This window comes from Sinocyclocheilus anshuiensis, unplaced genomic scaffold (genome assembly GCF_001515605.1).
Source record: "Sinocyclocheilus anshuiensis isolate Anshui unplaced genomic scaffold, SAMN03320099.WGS_v1.1 scaffold708, whole genome shotgun sequence".
Classification (NCBI taxonomy): Eukaryota; Metazoa; Chordata; class Actinopteri; order Cypriniformes; family Cyprinidae; genus Sinocyclocheilus; species Sinocyclocheilus anshuiensis.
In genome coordinates this window covers 1,456,178-1,468,847 of record NW_015555881.1, presented here as the reverse complement: position 1 = coordinate 1,468,847, position 12,670 = coordinate 1,456,178, and the positions used below count along the sequence as shown (strand labels likewise).

The 12,670-nt window shown below is 35.3% G+C and overlaps 2 protein-coding genes and 1 pseudogene across 3 annotated transcripts in view; 1 reads left to right on the top strand and 2 right to left on the bottom strand.

Annotated features, from left to right (window-relative positions):
• LOC107675743 (rap guanine nucleotide exchange factor 1-like) overlaps positions 1-4,643 on the top strand; it is a 46,562-nt pseudogene extending 41,919 nt beyond the window's left edge.
• An 810-nt stretch (positions 4,644-5,453) lies between these two features.
• On the bottom strand, positions 5,454-9,642 carry LOC107675745 (uridine-cytidine kinase 1-like). 2 transcript variants are annotated; one of them, XM_016470161.1, is made up of 8 exons: positions 9,338-9,642; positions 8,870-9,029; positions 8,581-8,677; positions 8,316-8,458; positions 7,666-7,760; positions 7,520-7,568; positions 7,222-7,428; positions 5,454-5,481 (listed from the first exon to the last, which is right to left on the bottom strand). In XM_016470161.1, exons 1-7 carry the CDS (start codon positions 9,425-9,427, stop codon positions 7,229-7,231), a joined length of 834 nt encoding a protein of 277 aa, XP_016325647.1. In that variant the 5' UTR covers positions 9,428-9,642; the 3' UTR covers positions 5,454-5,481; positions 7,222-7,228. The 2 variants fall into 2 exon arrangements, with proteins under 2 accessions (XP_016325647.1, XP_016325648.1); XM_016470162.1 differs by lacking the exon at positions 5,454-5,481 and having other exon boundaries at positions 6,548-7,428; positions 9,338-9,640.
• Positions 9,643-10,716: 1,074 nt separating this feature from the next.
• LOC107675703 (DNL-type zinc finger protein-like) overlaps positions 10,717-12,670 on the bottom strand; it is a 3,487-nt gene continuing 1,533 nt past the window's right edge. The window contains exons 2-4 of the mRNA XM_016470117.1: positions 12,138-12,313; positions 11,898-12,037; positions 10,717-11,105 (exon numbers count right to left, since the gene is read on the bottom strand). Of these exons, the coding sequence (XP_016325603.1) occupies positions 10,943-11,105; positions 11,898-12,037; positions 12,138-12,313 (479 nt within the window). The 3' untranslated portion in view covers positions 10,717-10,942. The remainder of the gene's footprint in view (positions 11,106-11,897; positions 12,038-12,137; positions 12,314-12,670) is intronic.

The following is a 12,670-nucleotide window of genomic DNA, read 5'->3' as shown; positions in this document are numbered from 1 at the left end:
GATGATTCACTTCTTGAAGGAAATGAAATCTGATGAAAATAGCGCGCAGCACGCTATATAGCTCACCTACGTGCGCTTTGGGGGCGGTGCTAAGCGCTATTTGGCCAATGAACTGGCGTGATGGTATAAGGGCTTCAGACATTCGTCACACCGAAGGTGTTCCCCAAAGTGATGACGTCATCGCAGCATCGAAGTGAGCCTATGAGAGGGAACTTTATTTATCGTGCACTTTTGGCTTTACAACTTTGCATATCGTTTACATTCACAGACAGCTACATTACACACTGCATGAAAGGCAATATTGGAAATAGCATAATAGGGGCACTTTAATACAAATTTATTCTCAAAAATGGTGGTATTCAAATTAAGGCATAAAATATCAACAAATTAATTAATCTTTTAAAATGTCATGAAATGAAAATGTAACAATTCCTTTCATTTTTGGCAAACAAAGTGATGCAAAACAGGTTTGTTGTTAAAATTAAAACATGGAAGAAAAATATTCCTTGAAAATATTGATTACTAAGAAAAGTACATTGTAATGTGCAATAGTGATATATATATATATACAGTATGTCACAATTTCAAGTTAAATGTAACTTTTATTTTGACAGGCTGCCATGAAGACCTTAAAAGTTTGTGTGTGTATATGATATGACGATAGTTTTTATCAAGCTATAACCTTATATTCCAGCCTCATGCCCTACATATTCCCCCCATTAGTGCTGTAAAAAAATAAAATAATTCGAATATTCGTCGAATTTTTTTTTTTTAAATCCACATTTCGAATGCAAAAACGTTGCATTCGAATTTTAGGTCTGCGTCAGCCGTCAGGCAGCCTTATCAGTGGCGCACGAAATGCGACGACGATGTAAGTGTCATTGCATTTGAATGCTTTTGTTAGCCTATCCAGTTGAACCCACTAGATGCGGCGCTGCTGCGTTGTTCATTCAATATATTGCGGAAAACGAGAGCATCAGTGTGGAGAAGATGTTGTTTACGTCAAAACTGAAACCAAGCCGTTCACACAGAACACATATTTGTCACATTTTCTAGAGGGACATCTATCAGCGTTGCACTCGCGTCTCGCAGAGAGCGGCATGTTTAGAAAGCCATGTAAAATTAATGCAAGTTCAACTTTTAAAAAACATGTCTCAAGACTTTATGGCGTTTTTCCCCCACCCCACTGTATCTCATGTTTTTAAATGAAGAAAGTAGCCTACTCTTTATGATTGGTTTTCGGTCCTTTGTATTAAACTATAGATACATGCATGGTGCTGTTTTTTTTGTAATTGTTTAAGCAACTTTTTTAATTATATATGGCTTATAAACATTATTTTAAACATTATGCATTTTTTTTTCAAAGGTAGTCGTGTTATTTTATTACACTTTGAAGAAACGTGCATAATATTTTGCGCGATGCGCCCTCTTGTGGCCTCAGGGAATATAATTCAAATTTTAATAATATTTAAGTAGAAAATTCAAATTTAGTTTTTCAGTCATTTTGACAGCCCTACCCTCCATACCCACTCAATATCTCTGTTATCCATGTGTGTACTCAAATGTAATTCCTCCTGTCCACTAGGGTGCGCTCTATAATCATCCAACAGGAGAAAGCTCAGGACAGAGAGAAACTGCTGCTCAAATTCATCAAAATCATGAAGGTAACTAGAGTAACACACACATATGTGAACATTACGCTGTGGGGTGATTCTGAATGCATCACTCTCTCTATTTTCTGAGTGATTTAATGTTTTTGTCTTGCTCATAGCACTTGCGGAAACTGAATAACTTCAACTCTTATTTGGCGATTCTCTCGGCGCTGGACTCTGCACCAATCAGACGACTGGAATGGCAGAAGCAGACGTCTGAGGTCAGTCACACCAGTCTGATTTCCTTCTCACTGCCAAAACTAACATAATTCAATAGTATCTGATCATATGAAATATGTAAAGATTGTATATCTAATATCTTTTTTTTTTTAACCTCTGTCTCTCTTTTTGTAGGGTTTGGAAGAGTACTGCACTTTGATTGACAGTTCGTCGTCCTTCAGAGCGTACAGAGCGGCGCTAGCAGAAGTGGAGCCTCCATGTATACCATACCTGTGAGTTTGTGTGTCGAACAAAACTAGTCAAATAAAATCAGGAGTCAGAAAACAAGCTGAAATTAAAGCATTTCATGCTCATGTTGTTAAAGCATTTCATGCTCATGAAAGATGGCTCTTTCAGCCTCAGACTGCTTACCAAAGGATTGTCTGGCAAAGTCCGCCAGATTTGCAACGTTTGAGAGTCAGAGAAGCGAAAAATCCTATCTTTTACTAAATTTGTGAGGTTCATGACTGAATTTTGACCTGCATAAAACTAAGTGCACCAGTGTTATTTTATGTATTATTATAGACACACACACACACAAAGAAAAACAAGTAGATAGAATAGAAAAAATAGAAAGCTAGTGTTTGTTTTTTTGTTGTTGTTTTTTTTAATAAAAAAAAATAAAGAAGATAAATATAGATAAAGTAGAATTAAAATAGAATAGAAAGTGTTAGAGTTAGAGGGTCAAATAAAGGTGGAACAGTGATATTTATTAATATTTTAAATGACCCTTTAATTTTTATATTTTCATTTTAATTTTAGTCATTTTGTTTTGTGCTTTTGTTATTTTTATTAGCTTTTAAAAATATTTTTATTTAGCTTTAATTTATTTTTATTTTAGTCATTTTTAGTAATTGTATTACTTCAACAAACGTATTTCAGTTAGTTGCCAAGGCAACATTTCTCATTTAAGTTTAAGTTTTGCATTTTATTTTTCAACTTTATTTTATTTAATCTTCATTTTATTTACCGAAAATTATTTTTAATAGTTTTTGTTAGCAATAACAAACACTGACATGCACATCTGCTGAATTTCAACAAAAATGCCTTTATTAAATAAAACTAAACAGTAACTAATTTCACTGCTGAAAATAAAAAAATAACTAAAATATTTCATGCTAATTAAATATGTATTATTAAAAATAAATATTCAAAACCGTAACACACACACACACACACACACACACACACGACTGTTATTGACAATTGTTTAATGTTCCATGTTTTAGTTTTGCTAATAAGGTTTTTTTTTCCCTGACAGGGGTTTGATCCTACAGGACCTGACGTTTGTTCACCTCGGAAACCCGGATTTTATTGATGGTAAAGTGAATTTCTCCAAGCGCTGGCAACAGTTCAACATTCTGGACAGCATGAGACGCTTCCAGCAAGTGTGAGTAATGGCTGGCCTGAAACCCAGTGTTTGACGAGCGTGAGATTAGATTACACGTGATTCAAACTGCAGTCCAAAAGTCTGGTGTAGACTTCACTTGAACTGATTTGTAGAATGAAGCAACGAGGCTTGAAAGGCTGTTTTCAAATCAAACATCACTCATCTGTTTCCACCACGTAAGAAGAAAAATTTCATTAAGCATAATTATGGCATAAAGAGTCATTTTGAGATGAAAAGTTGAAATTATGACAAAAAACACAATTATGTGTTATATATGAATGATGTTTTTAATTTATTAATAATGTTTAATTTAATATACATTTCATATATCAGTTGCTGATTTCACTAGTAACTGATTTACAAATTGGTTCAATTATAAATTTTTCTCTTTTGTCATTTTAGACACTACGAACTGAAACGGAACGAAGACATCGTCTCGTTCTTCAACGACTTTAGCGATCACCTGGCGGAGGAGGCGTTATGGGAGCTCTCGCTCAAGATCAAACCACGAAACATCTCGCGCCGCAGGACAGAGCGAGAGGAGAAGACCTAGATCCTGAAATCTAGAACCTCAGAGACTATTTACGGTGAGACCTGAACCTCCTGCAGAACCTTGGGAACCCACGCTAGAGTTCTTAATCCGGTTCTGGAGCTGAACCGAGACACGCAAGCTCCTATTTGCACCAATAAACTGAGACATTGGCAGTATTTTTTCCCTGACTGTTGACTTTAAAAATTCACGAGGGGAATCCTAATTCAGTATAGATACGCACTCGCGCACGCACACAGGGCTGGAGAGGACCCCAACGCTGTGATATAAAGCTAAATCATTATAAATTGCTATGTTTGCGTGTGTCTATGTGTGGCTGTACAGAAAGACACACTCTAAGAGGGCTTGGTTCATTTGATATTAATACACTGTGCTTGATGGAGTGAGTTCGTGTTTTTGTTTGTCCCGCTCGGACGTACCATCTGACCTTCCAAAGGTCTGATTCAACCTACGATTCGCCCGTTTGGAGCTGTGCAAATGGGTCGATTGGGAAACGTGTGCAATCCTATAAGCATTTTATAAGGAATATTCGCTGATCTGTTGAAATTATTATGTTTTGACAGATGCAGTGAGTAATTGACTATATGGAATATATTCATTTGAAAATTAAAGAATGAACTGGACGTTTGGACTCATTTTTCATGTCGTCTTGCAATATTGTTTTGTGTGTGACCATGTGCAACCCTCATCACAACTGTTTACCCCGTCACAACGCTGACAGCCCCTCGAATCCCATGAAAACCCTCAAGGACGTGTGCTTTTTTTGCCTTAAAAATAAAAATTTGCATTGTGACATTATTTTCACGACTATTCCTTTTCATGCACATTTCTTTCTCGTCCCAATTCTCAGTAGCTTGCAAAATGCAAAAAAATACATTAATTCAAAAATTCAAAAATACATTAATATAAAAATAGATTCATTTAAATTCAACTGAATAGCAAAGTGCATTCATACAGTACAAACATAATATTGAATTAAATGTATGCTAATTTGAAGGGGAAAATGGGTCACATTCATAAAACAAAAACAACAAATTATCATAAATCCTTTATGCACATTTTTCATAAGTTTACGTGAGAATGGCTTATGAAAGATTCAAACAGAAAATCATTAAATTGTTCAATACATAAGAAAAGCTTTAAGAAAATTGTTCATGCTTTATAAGGCTCAAAATTTAGATATATGTTTAATTGTCATGAATATAGTGTCTTAATGGCTTTTTTTCCTTTATCCAAAATTAATTTATAATTTTTTTGTCTTTTGATTATTGCAAAAAACTACTTTAACATTTACCTGCGCGGACTATGATGTCACACAGAGGGGTGGGGCTCAGTGTTGCCTAGCGACGAGCAGTTCGACAGTGTGCCTGTGGAGGCTTTTGTTTCTTTTGGGACGTGTATGATATGTTCTGTGTATATGTACATGTACAGATGTGATGTATAATCTCTCATCATGTAGAGGGCAGTTACGAGGAAATATATTTTCAAACCAAATGAGTCGTACACTAAAATACATTATGAGGCAAAAAACTCGAGGACTGAATATGCTGTGATCTCTGGGCATCAGAGGTGTGTGTGTGTGTGAATGTGGCTTTTCTACAGAACGTTGTTATTCTCAAATGGGAGAAGGGAAGCTGAAGCCGCTTTCTTCAGTGTGTGTGTGTGTGTGTGTGTGTGTGTGCGGCGTCTGTGATGTTTACTGCCTTCTGGGAATTTATTTCCTGTTACACCCATAACATCCTGCATATTCAACCACCAATAAAACTGCTCTCTTTGTATTGTCTTTGAATTTTTCCAACACTATATTTAGCATGTTTACACCTACAAAAAAGGGCCATACTACTGCCATTACCAAAGAAATTAGTACTTTTATTCAGCAAGGATGCATTAAATTGATCAAAAATGGCAATAAATGCATTTATGTCACAAAAGATTTCTATTTCAAATAAACGCTGTTGTTTTGAACTTACTGTTCATCAAAGAATCCTGTAAAAATGTATCATGGTTTCCACAAAAATATTCAGCAGCACAACTGTTTTCAACATTGATAATAATCAGAAATGTTTCTTGAGCAGCAAATTAGCATATTAGAATGATTTCTGAAGATCATGTGACACTGAAGATTGGAGTAATGATGCTGAAAATTCAGCTTTGATCACAGGAATAAATTACATTTTAACATCTATATTCAAATAGAAAGATATTTAAAATTGTAACATTTCACAATATAACTGTTGTTGTTTTTTATCAAATAAATGCAGCCTTGGTGACTTTCAAAAACATCCTGACCCCAAACAAGTGAGCAGTACTGTATTTTGTAGTAATATGCAAATATCATGGTCATTGCGTTTAGACATGTTACCATGGTAATACCATGATTTTCTTTGTGTATGTTTTTTGGGATATTCAGAATCAGTACTATGGTAGAATATTACCTCATAGCTAATACCATGTTTCTTGGACAAATACAATGGTATTTGTTTGCGTGTAAATGGACATTAGTCATTCAAGTACCACAGTAGTTACATGTTTTACTATGGTACATCACCTATTATGAAAAGCGATGTACAAATAAACATGAAAATTAAATGAATTTTCATTCTATCAAACATTTTTATTTTATCAACAAATTAGACATCAAGTCACGTAAGCATGTTCTCTTTAATATTTCAAAAAGGTTTGTACAAGAAAAATGCAAAACCGGTTTACAAATGAACTATTTTATCATATTTACATTTATAAACAAATTACAGAGGTGAACAACATAAATTATACAGAACATTAAAAAGTCACATCAGTGATAGTGAGATTAATATTTTAAATACTAAACTATCACTATAATTCACTAGAAGTGTTTTACTTCATCTATTTCATGTCTTATCCTGACCAAACAAGAGTTTATGATCTAGACAAGGCAGCACTGAAACTTTATTTCAGGTGTTTAAAACGCCATTATACTTGACAATAGTAACAAAACAAGTTGACTTTTTTATTCTATAGGTGTAAGTAACAGTTTTAGAGTGGTGAAATTATAACCTTATGAGACGGATCAGGCAGTGAAATACAGACTGGAATGTTTGTGTTGAGTTTACCCTGTTTATAGGTACCGACTGTTATTATAAACATATGAGTAGAGATGAATCTGATTAGCATCTGACAAGTAATGTAGGACTATTTCATATATACAGCACAGTTCCTCTTTGAGAAAGATGTGACTACAGGTTAAAGGTCACGCTAAGGGTCAGATGACTCAGATAAGAAGCAGAAGGCATTCTTAAAGGAATAGTTCACCAAAAAATTAAAAATATTCCTTTAAATTCTGAGCCTGACAGAGATTGTGTGTTGGAAGCATGCAGAAAAATTCAAGCGTTTAGGTTTTTTGATCGTATGACTCTCTTTAGTGCATGCGCGTGTGTGTTAATGTGGTCGTGTGCTGGGCTCCAGTAGGGGGCGTTTCACTGGGACAATCCCGCCTCCGCTAGAGTTCTCGCTGTGTTCGGCCACGCCCCTCTTTAGACTCCGCCCGTGGGCGTGTCCATTGACAGAACCCCTCTGCCATTTGCAGATGTCACCGTTGAGGATGTCCTGAATATGCTGCACAATCAGGTTTATTGCCACTAAAGAAGATTTAAAAGACAAAAGAGAAGCAACAGTTTTGAAAAGCAAGGCTTATTTTTGAATATGTATTGCCTTGTGACTCATATTTACCCATGTTGTCAACTCCACGCGGTATTATGACATCTGCATATTTCTTGGTCTGAGGTTGGGGAGAGATTTCAGATGTCATGAATGCATCGTATTACAATAACACAACTCTCAAATGTCATTTCGGCTTTTGCTGTGTGTTTTCTCACCGGAAGGCAGAACTCTTCAAAAGCTGGTTTAACAAACGTGGTGTACTGTGTGAGAATCTGTTCCAGATCTCGACCTCTTCTCATGTCGCGCAGAACTAAACACATGATGAACACACGGTTCGGGTAATTATTCTAATTTTTTATGTTTCCATAAATACAAATGAAACATTTCATTTCGGCTGAAAACTAAAACCGATCAAAAGTTCGGGGGCAGTAATATTAGCAGGATTATATTTTTCATATAGTTTAAGTTCCTCTAATAAGTTTTGCCAATTTAAAATGTATTTTTAAAAATGTATTAAAGCTTTTTTAACTCTTAAAATGTACTATTTTTGTAACTATAATAAGAATAGATATGGATACTAGAATTTTAAACTGGATATACAATTGCATATATGAAATTGAAATGTGTATGTGAAATAAAAACAAAACTGGAAAGAGCAAAACCTGAACCTAACAAAAATTTCGCTGTAATTTAAAATATTTAAAAGTTATATATATATTTTTTTTTTAACTATATATTTTTATTTTTGCAATCATTTGAAAATGCAAAAAAAAACTTGCTATAAACACTAGATGACAATGTGTATTTTATATTATATAACATAAAAAGACACAAGAGTTTGCTTTAACTATAATTTGTGCATTACCTCTGCGAGACAGGCGTACATCTGAGTCTGTGTCCACAAACAGTTTCATGTGGAACATGTCTCTGACTTCCTGTGTGTAGAACACCAGAATCCCCTCAAACAGCACCACATCAGCAGGATACACACATATCTTCTCTGGCAGCCTACACACACACACACACGATTGACAGTCTGTTCTCAGACAACCACACGCTATCAAAGTACATGTGAAGAGAGAGTGTCAGTGCTTTACGTGTCATTATGAGGGAAAAGCGTGTCTTATTGCCTGGAATGAGTGACGAAGTCATATGTAGGAACCTCCACCACCTTTCCTTCTACGATGTCTTTCAGCGTCTGACACATTAACTCCGTATCAAATGCATCTGAGAGAGAGAAAACATAGTAGTGCATTGAAAAATGGCATTTAATGACCCCCCGTGTCGTTCAAGATCTGTTTTCCTGACCTTCTCGCAGTGGTTTTGTGTTTTATGGGCATAAAGATCAAACCACATGAGCGTGAGTAAATGATGACAGCATTTTTATTCATGGGCGAATAATTTCCAATTGTTTTTTACCTGGATGGTCAAAGTTGTACTGGCCTTTCAAAGCTTTGGCCTTCTGTTCTGGAGTGAGAACCCGGTAGAAACTGTCCTGGCTGACGATAGTGACCTTCCTCTGGTGATGATCCACCTTATTCTGACCCAACAGCTCCATGATTTTTGCGCACACTGTGGACTGACAGGAGAAAAACAGCAGTTAATGACCTGGACTGACAATCTGGTTTGCAATTGCATCAGCCTGAATATCATTACAGATACTGTTACAAGTGGACACTAGATTTTAAGGGCCTGTTGCTATTGCTATATGAATTATTAACACGTTCTTTTCACTTAAATGCAAACATGCACTATATATTTAAGGCACAAAAGAGGTGCATGTTGACTGTGACTTATCTAAGAGACAACATTTGTAGGTTTGCATGCATATAACAGCCTATAACAGCAGTATGCATCAGTTTCCATCATGCATGTAGTGTGTCGTACCTTTCCGCTGGCCGTTCCTCCGCTCACCCCGATCAGGAAAGGACTGTGCCGCGGCCGCTGGGGTTCACACAACAGTCCGGCTGAGTTCATGCTGGTACAGTAACAAAACCAGCGTTTTCTTCAAGTATGCAGTGCGGCTGAATGCATAAACTCGTTCTTTAGATGATCGGGCATGTGTCTGGGCGGTGCGTGCTCGATTTCCGCCTGGTTTCACTATCAGCCACGGCCGATTAAGTACTCCAATGTTACTGTACGTAGTTAGTAAATGTTCATGGGGCATTTCTGTTCCTCCAGGGGCGCTCAGTGACTCGGAAAGGCGAGTCGCCATTGAGGCTCATTCAAATCTCTTAAAGTTTTTTGCCTTACTGGAGACATTTGTAGATTAGAAAGTATCATCTTTTAAATCTACAAACGCTCGAGATTGATTCCTGACATGTAAGTGCAAACCGCTTCTGTAGAATGTTGTTTTAAAGCAGCCGTGTCTAGTAACTGCAAACGATTGTGAGTGGTCCGTTTAGTGCAGCGCTGAGAAAAGTAATTGCTGTCATGTGACCCACTCTGTCTATGCGACGCTTCTTTAGGGGTTTAGACGATAATTTTACAATTGAGTAATGATATTGAGAAACTTTAATATATGCTGAACTGAGAATAGATTGTATAGAACTGAAGGAGGAAAATTATTTTTTTTATCCTAACCACTAAGCCCCGCCCATCGTCGAATCCCTGTTTCTGCTGATTGCCATGCTACCGGTTTTTTGTATTTATATGCTGTCGCTTTTGAACGTGACTGCGTCACAGCACGCTACGCAAACTCCACGAAACTTGTGAAGTCATCGCTTTATCTTATTTTGGAATTGGGTTTATTGCAGTGTTTTGGTTTGACTGTTCTAATTTTGTAAAAAATAATTTATTCCCACACGTCTATTTTTTTTTTTTAAAGAGAGCCTTTCATTTTAAGTTTATAATTATTTTCTTACTATTCATTGCCAAATTATATTATTATTATTATTTAATGAAAATAAATTTTTATTTTCCAGAAAGAGAAAGACGAATGTCCCTCTTCAAATATTTATTTTTGCTTGTTTTTTATTCATTTTTCAATTTTTCAATTTTTCAATTTAAACAAAAAAAAAAAAAAAGTTTTTTGAAACAAACATTATTTCCCTTTAATTGAAAGAAAAAAATACGATTTTTTTTTTTTATATTAAAATATTAAAATGTATTTATTTTTTATTTATTTAGTCATTTATCAGACGCTTTAATCCAAAGCGACTTACAAATGAGGACAACAGATATAACAAAAAATAAAACAAATACATTAATATATATGTATGTAACTCGTGAAGAAAAGCGTAAAGGTGTTGCAAAAACTATTGATTTGGTTGTCTTCATGTTTACCAGTCGAAGGCCGCTGATAAAGTGTGATGCAGTTGAAAATATCAAAGGGCATTCAAGTGAAAATGTTGCAGTGACCACAAGGAGGAGCCAAACACTTAAAAACAACTACTCCAAAGTGATCAGATAGTTGTTTTTAATGCTTTAAGAAGAAGATTATTAAAAATATCACAATAATAAATGTCCAGTGATGCAGTTGACAAATGTCAATCATGTTTTGTCTGAATCATCGCTCAGATGTGGTGGTTTCTGTTCATCTGGATTATTTCTGGATGCCTCCTTTATTGATTTCTCTGCAACAATTTCCAGGGCCTCGTTTCCTTGAACTCTTCGCACTGATTCTCCTTTAGCAGCCAGGATCTCCTCTATGTTTCTATGGCAACACAGAACATACAGCAGTCAACTTCTCAGTGAAGTTTTGGTCGTAATGCTTTAAAGCTGGTATTTTCAAACTGGGGGCCTGCAGGGGGCTGCAATGGAGTGCTAGGGGGTCCGTGGAAAAGTTTAGAGAAAAACAGTGCAAAAAATTGTAAAAATAAATAAATAATTGGAAAAAAAATCAATTAAATTAAAATTAAAACAAATAAAAAATAGAATTATTAAAATATACATTTTAAAATGAGATCAAATATACATAAACATTTGATAAAACGCAATAAATAAATAATTTTTATATGTATAATTAATTTTTGGGAAAAATAAATTTTAATCATTGTATACAGGGGTTTATAAACTGGGATCCACTAGGGGGTCTGTGGAAAAGTTTAGAGAAAAACAATATACAAATAAATAAATAATAATAATAAAGATGAAATAAAAATGGATAAAAATTAATTAAATTAATAATTGTACAAATTAAAATATATTAAAATAAGAAGAAGATTTCAAATTAGATTTAAATAAATAAACCGTACATCTAGCAGGGGGTACGGTACTATTGCGAGTAGAAAAACTGTAATAGAAATATTTTCCAAAATAAAACTTTACACACATTTATAAATTAGTAATTTTTCACAGTATAAATTGGGCCTTTCTTAATGTAAATAAATGTATTATAATATAATGCTTTTTCCGTTGTAGGATGGGGGTCCCTCACATCTAAAAATGTGGAACCCCGTTTTTTTTTTTTTATTGAAATAATGTTCTTACATGAGAACATACACACCTTTTCCCCTCCAGGTCAGAGAACCACTGCAGATTATCAGCGATCACGTGGTGGTTGTTACATCCAGGACAAGTTACTATGACAACACCCTTGTGATAGGCCAGCTTGGATATTGTCTTCATAGAGCGAGTGGAGCACACCTAGAGACAAAATATACTATTAAATTACTGAACATGACCCAAGTAGTCAAAAGTTCCTCTAAATAAGAAGTTAAACACTGACAGAAGAGTATAATCTTACTTTGCAGGTGTAAACCAGGTGATAGTGTGTTGACTGCAGCTGTCCACTGGCTTCAGTCCTGCACACAGAAGTGGAGAAGCTCCTGCAGAAACTCAATCCGCCTCCGTTGTGTGACACAGCAGACCCCAGTAACGAATCAGTGAAATATAAAGAGGTGTTCGCATATACAGGTGCATCTCAATAAATTATAATGTCGTGGAAAAGTTCATTTATTTCAGTAATTCAACTAAAATTGTGAAACTCGTGTATTAAATAAATTCAGTGCACACCAAAGACTTAAACTACTTCAGTCTGTGTGCATTGAATTTATTTAATACACGAGTTTCACAATTTGAGTTGAATTACTTAAATAAATGTACTTTTCCACGACATTATAATTTATTGAGATGCACCTGTATATTGCCGATGACGACAGAGACGCATCGAAGCCCCGCCCATCTTGTTTCTTCGTCGTCAGTTTACATTTACATTTACATTTAGCAGATGCTTTTATCCAAAGCGACTTACAAATGAGGACAATAAAAGCAGTCAAA

Coding starts and splice junctions, on each gene's coding strand:
- LOC107675745 (XM_016470161.1), bottom strand. CDS start 9,427: ATGAACTCAGCCGGACTGTTGTGTGAACCCCAGCGGCCGCGGCACAGT. Junction 9,030..9,337: donor GAGGAACGGCCAGCGGAAAG/GTACGACACACT, acceptor TTCTCCTGTCAG/TCCACAGTGTGCGCAAAAAT. Junction 7,569..7,665: donor TTGAAGAGTTCTGCCTTCCG/GTGAGAAAACAC, acceptor CCCCAACCTCAG/ACCAAGAAATATGCAGATGT.